The sequence below is a fragment of the Brachyhypopomus gauderio genome, unplaced genomic scaffold, assembly GCF_052324685.1.
Source record: "Brachyhypopomus gauderio isolate BG-103 unplaced genomic scaffold, BGAUD_0.2 sc47, whole genome shotgun sequence".
NCBI lineage: Eukaryota > Metazoa > Chordata > Actinopteri > Gymnotiformes > Hypopomidae > Brachyhypopomus > Brachyhypopomus gauderio.
Window position 1 is genome coordinate 1706404 of NW_027506873.1, and position 10501 is coordinate 1716904.

General features: G+C 44.3%; 1 protein-coding gene across 1 annotated transcript; it reads right to left on the reverse strand.

Moving 5' to 3' along the window:
- Nucleotides 1-882: 882 nt before the first annotated feature.
- Nucleotides 883-6912, reverse strand: LOC143487636 (uncharacterized). Its single transcript, XM_076986683.1, has 2 exons — nt 6774-6912; nt 883-5945 (listed from the first exon to the last, which is right to left on the reverse strand). Exon 2 carries the CDS (start codon nt 5289-5291, stop codon nt 2568-2570), a length of 2724 nt encoding a protein of 907 aa, XP_076842798.1. The 5' UTR covers nt 5292-5945; nt 6774-6912; the 3' UTR covers nt 883-2567.
- Between the last annotated feature and the right edge of the window lie 3589 nt (nt 6913-10501).

Below are 10501 nucleotides of genomic sequence, written 5' to 3' on the forward strand. Positions count from 1 at the left end.
AACTTGCTATGGTCAAACGATGACCTAGCCTTACAACTATCTGTATAGCTACTTATGACTTAATACATAAGCACCCCTTTGGCAGGCGCTGACGTAACTACATCACTCGATAACCACATGTATGCTTCGTGAAATACAACTAAATGTGCGATATCGCCAAAACGTAAATACTAACCTTGTTCCCTCATCAACCAGGTGCTAAAGACCCATTGGTTATGAAGAATTATTTCTTAATAATCTCGCCTTTCACTTGCCTTCCAACCTCAACCGTGGAGTATACCTTCTAGCTACACCTCTGAACTCATACTGATGGTGCATTTTCACTTCCTCTTTTCTTTCTTTCACCATTTACATTTACGGCACTTAGCAGATGCTCTTATCCAGAGCGACTTACAAAGTGCTTTGCATCCAATCACAGAATTCATCCTAGGAAATAGTACGGATACGCCAGAATTCAAGATACCATTGAGTCAGACTACTAAGAAACTACAGGAGTCAATGTCATTACCTTGTGTTTTGCAAGTTAGACATTTGCCAAGAAACACAAATAACCATAAACAGACATACAATGTAAAGAACAACGACAAGTGGTATCAGCTGAGTTAGTGCTCTTGTAAGAACTCAACAAACAGGTGGGTCTTCAGTCTACGCTTGAAGATAGCAATAGACTCTGCAGTCTCTCTCTCGCCTCTCCTCTAGGCATATGATTCTCGCTTGGGGTGCGAGAGGTCCCATTGTTACCGCCCGGTCTAGGTCAGACGGTAACAGCGAATGAATGATGGAGTGATTGGAGGAGCGAAATAATAACGAGGAACCAACAACAACTTAACTGAGTCAAATTAATGTATTTGGACAACATGAAAATGCAAGATGTTACAAGCATGAGCTTAGCACCGACTGACTTCAGGTAGGCCACGCTGAAAACGGGAAAAGAAAACCAAACTACAAAACAAACAGCGGCCTACCCTACCTGGTGCTAAGCGACTTCTTTTAACTTGCAACAACAACAAAGAAAATAAAAGAGAACACTACATAATAAACACACAACTACGCAAAACAAAGACACAATCCACCACACACAAGAACAAGGGCAGTATCACAACTCTCAATTTCGGTTAGCTGATGCATATCAAAATCATCCTCAAAACAGGGAGAACAAACGAGGAGAGCCTGCCACTCTCTCCTGCCGTCTTCACTTCCAGGAAGCCTTTTGTAGCTGTGGACTGACTTGTCAGGCACCACCCAGAACCATGTGACTCAATCATCCCGGGTGCACCTGAAAGAGATTACAACACAACACCACACATTCCACAGCACATCACGCTCCCTCGGGAGAACAGCACAATCATACAGCAACAACCTAACACCTACACCTAACACCCCCTCCCATAAAATGTGGCTTCCAAAAACAAAGGAACCACAAAACAAAACAGAAAAACCAACAAACACCTGCAGAATCAGCACCGGGACAGAGCATCAGCGACCACATTGTCTCTACCTTTCTTGTGTTTAATGACAAGGTTAAACCCTTGTACCCTTGTACTATCAGAGACCATCTCATCAAACAATGATTCTTATTCGCCATGGTGCTTAAAAACGTAAGGGGGTTATGGTCTGTAAAAACAATCACAGGTACGGAACTTCCACCTACATAGACCTCGAAGTGTTGCAAAGCGAGGAGCAATGCCAAGGCCTCCTTCTCCACAGTGCTGTAAGCTAGTTGGTGTTTTAAAAACTTTTTAGAAAAATAACAAATCGGATGATCCAAGCCCTGGTCATCCTCTTGTATAAGAACAGCACCGGCGCCCGTATTGCTAGCATCCACTTCCATCTTAAAAGGTCGTGAGTGATCCGGAGTCACAAGAACAGGTGTGCAGCATAACAGGGTTTTTATCAAATCGAAAGCTCGCTGACATTCCAGCGACCACACAAATACAGCAGTTTTTCCAAGCATGTTAGTAAGAGGCACTACGATCGAGGAGAAGTTTCGTCGACAAAAACAACGATAAAAGCCGGCCATACCCAAAAATCACCGTAGCTGTCGTTTATCCCGAGGAACAGGGAAATCGACAATAGCCTGAACCTTGGCATCTAGGGGACGGACTTTGCCATTTCCGACCAGTTTCCCCAGATAGATCACCTCACTGCGACCGAACTCACATTTCTCCAGATTTAAAACCAAAGAAGCGTCTCGTAGCTTCTTAAAAACAGTGTCTAATGCCTTCAAATGTTCCACCCAGGTGGATGAAAAGACCACCACATCATCAAGATAAACTTCACAATTTGGAACATCACCAAACCTGTTTTTCATCGCCACCTGCGACTCATGCAGGTTGTTCTTTGCCACCTTACGAACAAGACACAGACGGTCTCGAAGACGCTTAACATAGTCACATACAGAAGTTGCCTGAGGTCGTGGAGTAGCCAACCACTGTTCATACAACGCTAAAAGGGGCCCTCGTACACAACGTCCAAAAAGCAGAGTGTTTGGACTAAATCCAAGAGACTCCTGTACTGAATCACGAACTGCAAACAAAAGTAAGGGCACGCCTTCGTCCCAATCCTTCTCAGATTCCAAGCAATAGGTCCGTAACGTTTTTAAAAGTCTGATGGAACCGCTCTAATGCACCTTGTGACTCGGGATGGTACGCACTAGAAAACTGGTGATGTATGCCTAATTCCTGGGTTACCTGAGTAAAAAGACGAGACGTAAAATTAGTGCCCTGATCGGACTGTATACATATCGGTAAACCAAAAGTGGAGAAGAACTTTATCAGAGCTTTTACTATGGCCTTTGAGCGAAGCGAATGAAGGGGAATGGCCTCAGGATAGCGTGTAGCCGCACACATAAGAGTAAAAATATAGCGATTTCCAGCACGAGTCTTCGGCAAAGGACCGACACAGTCTATCAAGACTCTCTCAAATGGCTCACCCACTGCAGGAATGGGACACAACGGAGCCGGGGGAATATTCTGGTTTGGTTTACCAACCATCTGGCATGCATCACATGTACGGCAATAATTCGCCACATCACTAGAAACCGACGGCCAAAAGAAATGCTGCAAAACACGCTGTGTGGTTTTTCGAATGCCTAAGTGGCCTGCCAAAGGATGATCATGCGCCAAAGATAAAATGTGTGAACGATACTGACGTGGAACCACCACCTGTGTAATCGACTCATGCCCTTCTTTAGGGGAAACCCAACTTCGTAATAACACCCCATCCTGAATGAAGTACGCGTTCTGATACTCCGGCGAAAAGCTCCCGTTGTCAACACGCTCAAAACATTTTATCAGCGTTTGGTCTGTGTTCTGTGCTTTAATTAAATCTGCCCGCGACAAAAGGTCAGACATCGAAGTCTCAGTATCCGAGTACGTAGGCTGGGCATGTGATGCCGTCACACCAGCAGGTGTAGTAACTGGGTGCTCCACAGGAGAGGCAGAATCAAGGGCGTCAACAGGTTTATTTAACTCAGATAACTTGGACATAAAAGTGTCCCGTAAGGGAACCTCACCAAGTTTGGCAGCCTGTGCCCGAGTCAATACACAAGCGGGAAAATACTCAGGAGTGTCCAAAGCAACGTCAGTAATAGGCTGTTCGACAACCTCCGGAACCAACACTACACCACCCGCTATGTCATTGCCTAATATAAACGAAACACCGCTCACCGGTAGTTCCGAGCAAACTGCGACCTTGACTATCCCCGTGAACGTTGCTGCCTCTAAAAACATAGTATGAAGGGGAAACCGCAAAACTCCAAGCTCAACTCCCTTAATGAGGACATCCGTGCTACAGTACGACTCCTCAGAAAATGGCAGTACAGACTTCAAAATTAACGAAACTGAAGCACCCGTATCTCTCAACCCCTTTATAGGTCGTTTCTGCTCACTCATCTCCGACAAAGACACACATCCCTCAAAAATAAACGGTTGAAACACGGGGTCCACGTCAGGAACCGAGGAAACAACTGAAGGCACTCTACTCACAGCGTTTACTTTCTTGATCGCGCCTGGATTTCGCAACGCCTTACGCTTCAACACTGGACAAGCGACGATTACATGTCCTGGTGCATGACAGTAAAAACACTGCCTAGTGTCTCTAGCCGCTTCCAACGGTGACGAAGACGTAACTGTAACACTCTTAACACCTCGATTTGGAGGCGTACACCTGCTGCGAGACGAAGGAGAAAACACGGTTTTATGTGTTAGGACAAACTCATCAGCGGATGTGGCCGCCACTGCCACATTACAGGCTTTCTGTTCATTTAAGTAAATCACCACATTCTCAGGAAGACAATTTTTAAACTCCTCGATCAGGATTAACTCCTTTAATTGCTCAAACGTTGTGACGTTACTGGCGGTACACCATTTTTCGAATAATAAAGTCTTCTCCCTCGCAAAGTCAGTGTATGTCTGGTTGGGGTTCTTTACTAAGCCTCTAAAATTCTGTCGGTATGCCTCAGGCACCAACTCATAGGCCCTCAGCACAGCTGCTTTTACCATGTCATAATCTATGCTTTGTGTTAGTGACAGAGAGGAACATGCCTCCTGAGCCTTCCCTGTCAGTTTACACTGAAGCATAAGAGACCACAGTTCCTTGGGCCACTGAAGTGTTGTTGCAATTCGCTCAAAGATGGAAAAATAAGCATCAACCTCCTGCTCCCTAAATGCAGGAACCAAACTGATCTGTCGACTAACATCAAAAGACGCAGGGGCGGAGACAGAACGAGGTAAGGGTACCGGTATATCTCTTTGCGCTCTCGGAGAGCACATATGAGGCTCTGGGGAACTTCCCGGAATAGGACTGCCTGCAGCCGACGGAGCAGTCTTACGTGGTAATGGAACAGGTCGCCCAGCATCCATAGCCAGCCGTTTCAATGCAATTTCCTTATCCGCCTCAATCTGCAAAGCACGAACACGTAATAACTCAGCCTCGCGCTCCTGTCGCTTTATCTCCAACTCTAGTTCTTTTAACTTTATCTCAAGCATAGGATCAGTCACAGAAACACCCAACACAGAATCCACATGTACACTACCTACCCGTTCACCGGCGTCATCCGCTACGGACTCACCCGGCAGCGGAAGTAAACTCGGAACGCCACCGCGATCAGGCAAAATGCCGTCGCGCACAAGACTATGCTCCAAAGCCTGCTTAATGTCCCTCTTTGAAGCATCCCGCGGTACGGTCACATTAAAAAACTCAGCTATGAGAAGGAGATCCGCCTTCCGGCACTTATCAAATTGCTCCAGGGTAGGAAACAATGAAAACTCTGTCAAGTCAAAATGCGCCATAACTAGCACACCAAACACACCACCCCACCGCCACAAGAAAGAACACCAACCAGATGAACCAAACACAAAAGAAAACCGGGGAAAAACACCAAAACGGAGGACGAGCCCCCAATTGTTACCGCCCGGTCTAGGTCAGACGGTAACAGCGAATGAATGATGGAGTGATTGGAGGAGCGAAATAATAACGAGGAACCAACAACAACTTAACTGAGTCAAATTAATGTATTTGGACAACATGAAAATGCAAGATGTTACAAGCATGAGCTTAGCACCGACTGACTTCAGGTAGGCCACGCTGAAAACGGGAAAAGAAAACCAAACAACAAAACAAACAGCGGCCTACCCTACCTGGTGCTAAGCGACTTCTTTTAACTTGCAACAACAACAAAGAAAATAAAAGAGAACACTACATAATAAACACACAACTACGCAAAACAAAGACACAATCCACCACACACAAGAACAAGGGCAGTATCACAACTCTCAATTTCGGTTAGCTGATGCATATCAAAATCATCCTCAAAACAGGGAGAACAAACGAGGAGAGCCTGCCACTCTCTCCTGCCGTCTTCACTTCCAGGAAGCCTTTTGTAGCTGTGGACTGACTTGTCAGGCACCACCCAGAACCATGTTACTCAATCATCCCGGGTGCACCTGAAAGAGATTACAACACAACACCACACATTCCACAGCACATCACGCTCCCTCGGGAGAACAGCACAATCATACAGCAACAACCTAACACCTACACCTAACACCTTGCAGCTAATGGAAGATCATTCCACCATCTTGGAGCCAGGACGGAGAATAGTCTGGAGCTTTGTCTTCCATGAGACTTTATGCATGGAGCTTTGAGTCGAGCCAAGCTTGAGGTTCTGAGTGTAGCTGTACGGATCGGCTTTTGACCATGGACCAGTGGCGGTTCTAGGGGTGGGGCCACAGGGGCAATGGCCCCAGCTGAAATCTGATTGGCCCCCTGAAGTGCCCCTGTCCTGTCACTCATCTGTCTTTTGCCTGAGAGTGATGATCATCAGATTATAGGTGGATGCACTTTCATACCCAAACACTAGTGGCGCCAAATCGAAATGTCCAGCATGAATAAAGCTTACAGAAGATTTGCACGATCCCGCAGAGAAAGTTTTTCTATCCACAACCGATGGCACTTTTGAGGAGTTGGTTGGTTACTCACAGCTGTCACGTAGCTTAAGTCTGATTAACATTAAATTAAGATGCAAAGCTAACATTAGTTAACAGTAGTGTTAACTGAGGCCCTACTTGTGTTTAGACATGAACGTTAGCATTTTGCTAATAAATGTAATGCGAATTCATGTTCTTCTTTGTAAATTACATTTGTGTGTTAACATTAAATATCTTTGGCAATGATAGAGAGTATAAAAAGAAAGGGTCAGTGTGTGATAAGGTCAGGAGATCTGCCCCACACTATATGTCATCTAAGAGACTGGACTTACTAAGTACACCTACCAAAGAGCTTGGGGTGGAACAGCTCCAGCCCTTATACAGATCAGAAGGGCCCATCACCGTGTAAGGGTAGGGGGAGCTGCAGAAGGACACTCAGGATTAAAAGAGAACTGGACATTAAATATACTTACCGGTAAAAGAGATTGACAATGGCCATTTGAACAAATCATTAAGACTGTATTATTCCTCGCTGCAGTGTATGATGTAAATAATTAATTGTATTATTCCTCTGTACGACACACCTACCCAGTATGTTGGTTTAGCCCAGGGTGGGGCTCAGGGTATTTAAGGGTGATGTAGGCTAGAAGGAGGGATGCCACGGTAAGAGAATATGAAGCGACCTGCTGACTGAAGTTAGTCCAGTAAGGTTGTGAGCTGTACATTTGCTGATTCATGTCTAGTAGACATTAGAGCTTACATAATTGTTTTATACTTGGATTTTTCTCTTTTTACTTTCACTTTGTTTATTAATAAATTGAACACTAAGTAACGCAATGGAGGTATCCTGTGCCCTTGATCCCGTACTCTGTACTTGACCCTCGACACGCATAATTCCTGGCATTCTCGAGGAGTACTTTGTTCTCCGATGGGGAATGTTACACAGTGTCAGGCAGGAATTCAGCAGTTTTTGGCCAAAAGATTGAGCCAGCCAGACGCTGAAACAGAGCAGAGAGAGAGCAGCAGAAGACTGTAGACCAGAGGCTGGTCAGGAGCAGGGCAACAACAGTTAATGCTGTAATGTATGATATTGTAACTTGTGAAATGGCACATAAGTTCACTGAATTCGTACACCTCATAGTGATGATTTACCATAACTTTAATGTAATGGCTTAAATTTTTCTTGGTTTGTATATCACCACATCTACCACAACTCACTTTATATTTTAAGCTTTCAAGTCTTTCCTTCAGTTTAAAATAAATAATAATGTGGTCTTGTAGACAACATGGTTTCTGCTGAATAGTTTGTGACATATATTTGTGTTTTAGCCACAAACTGGGACAGGACTCTCTCTGATAAGGACAAGCAGAGTGAAGTTGATGACTTAACTCCCCATTCTACTGAGCCACCAGAGTCACCAATCAGTGCTGATCCTACAGGATCTGATGGTAAGACGCTATCTTGGAAAGTAATAACTGCTTGTGTGTGTATCGTGACACTAGGCTTATGTTAAATAATTTGTCTTCCAGTGTGGTGCACAGAATCCTGTGCAGACGTCAAATGATTGTTCTGCTCCAGTAGGACCTGATGGCTTTTCATTCTGTAAATGGTCTTTAAATTTCAGTGAATTATGCACTCATTCACTTACTGTTGCTGAATGCCATGAAAGTTAAAAGTTGAGGGATATTAACAATTGACTGTGTGCGATTGTGTGCAAGGATGTTGGACAAATACTTGGCCCCTCTATGAATATTGTGGCCCCTTACTCAGAAAAATCCTAGATCTGCCACTGCCATGGACCTCATGTAGGGAGAGGCCAGTCCATTTTTGGATTTGTGCCGCTACTGAAAGCCAGTGAAGAGAGCGTAGCAGAGGAGTCACATGTGAGAACTTGGGGAGATTGAAGACCAGTCGTGCTGTAGCATTCTGAATTAGTTGTAGAGGTCTGATGACTCGTAGAGGAAGACCTGCAAGTAGGGAATTGCAGTAGTCCAGCTTAGAGATTAATAGAGACTGCACAAGCACTTGAGTAGCTTCCTGTGAAAGGAAGGGTCGTATTCTCCGTATGTTGCAGAGGAGAAATCTGCAGGATCTGGTCAGTTTTGAAATGTGTTGAGAAGGACAACTTGTTGTCCAACGTTACACTCAGGCTTCGAGCAGTTTCTGATGGTGTTAACAAGGTGTTCTCAAAGGAAACTGTGAGGTTGTTGTGTGAGTTTGGAGTTCTTGGAATGTACAGAAGCTCAGTTTTGCTAGGGTTGAGCTTCAAGTGGTGTCAGAATGAGGGAACGAAAGAATTAGCTGGGTGTCATCAGCATAGCAATTATAAGAGAAACCATGAGACAAAATAATGTCACCAAGGGAACGAGTATATAAAGAGAAGAGAAGAGGGCCTTGGACCGAGCCTTGGGGGACACCAGTGGAAAGTTTACATGGATTGGATGTAGATCCTCTCCATGTTACCTGATAGGAATGGTCTTCAAGATATGACTGGAACCATTTCCAAGCAGAGCCAGTCACACCGAGGCTAGAAAGAACAGAGAGGAGGATGTTGTGGTTGACCATGTCAAAGGCTGCAGAAAGATCAGCCTTAAATTAAAACTGATGATAGCTTGTTAGCCTTGGCAGCATGGAGCATCTCCGTCACTGCTTTGATGGCAGTTTCTGTTGAGTGTGTCCATTTACTTGATATGGTAATGTGTTACCATATACTTGAATGCAAACATCAGACTTATAAATAACTAGCTAGCTAGGTTAGCTAGCTAGCTGGTTATTTGTATTTGGAGCTTCCAGCTGCCTAAATGCGTTGATATTGTGATTTTCTGCGCTCGCAGGTTTTTGTATTTGTAAAGTCTCATGACAAGGGGGAGGACACAAATGCGATACAGAGTGTGTTTTATTTTTGAATGAGGGCGAGACTGGTTGAATCGCGGCAATGCCGATTCGCATTGCATGAGATCGACACGGCATGTTAGTCTTACTCACACGGAAGACTGGGTTGTACAAAACAGCAGGACTAACATAGAAACTGAATTAAATTTGAATACATGAATGCACACACGCAACGTACACAAGCGACACAGAAATAACTTTGACCAGGTTAACTTAATTCTACCGCTAACAACTATATCACTACATAAATGTTCACTACAAAGACATGACCTTGAGTACATTGACAACAGCAACAATCACTCATCCAGGATTAGACTACACATATGAAACGGACTTCAATTAACATACACGACCATTTAAAAAACCGGGATACCAACTGAAAGACAATCCAAAACACAAATTCTCAAACATGACCAACAAAACAGAAACTTACTAAAGACTAAGAGGCACAGGAATACGAACACCGTGGAGAAACGCTAAACATAGAAACACTAACCGATAGCACAAGCATGAAAACTTGAAAACCTAAGAACTCAAATATAATACAACCCAAACTTCAGAACCCACATGAAACACAAACACGTAATGACTTACAATGAAGAACTGAACCCAAGAGAAATATAAACCTGACTTAATCAAGAAAAACCCTAAGAACAGCTGAACATTAATCAATAGGGGCGGAGCAAAGAACAGAGGGCATAGCAACCCAAACGAACAACTAAAATCAAAAAGGGGCCGAACCTAGCAACCACAGAGGCGTGGCACGTTAGGGAGGGGCAGATAGAACGTAACTGTATGGATTTGACTCCATACAAAAACACCCCCAAAACACACCGCAAAAAAGAGCTGAAGCAAATGTGCTTGTCGCGCGAACACACTTGAGTGTGAACAAAGAGCATGCGAACTAACACAAATGCGCACGAAATTCGGTTTTCTGTGCTCACAACTTTCACATTTATGCTCGAGAGTTGAATAGGCCTATTTACGCTCATGAGTTTTGGCATGGAAATGATTCCATAGAGCAAGCTCTGAATACAAGATCAATAGCAGGAGCCCCAGATAAATGTTGTGCAAAGATGCCCCTGAGATGATCCAGCACATAAGAGTGGGGTGCAAAATGCTTACATACAGAGCATACATGGAAAATCAGAACTAAGGGGCTGGCATAGCATATAGGCAC

Excerpts from the sequence above, each read along its gene's own strand:
- LOC143487636 (XM_076986683.1), bottom strand. The coding sequence starts at position 5,291 with ATGGCGCATTTTGACTTGACAGAGTTTTCATTGTTTCCTACCCTGGAG.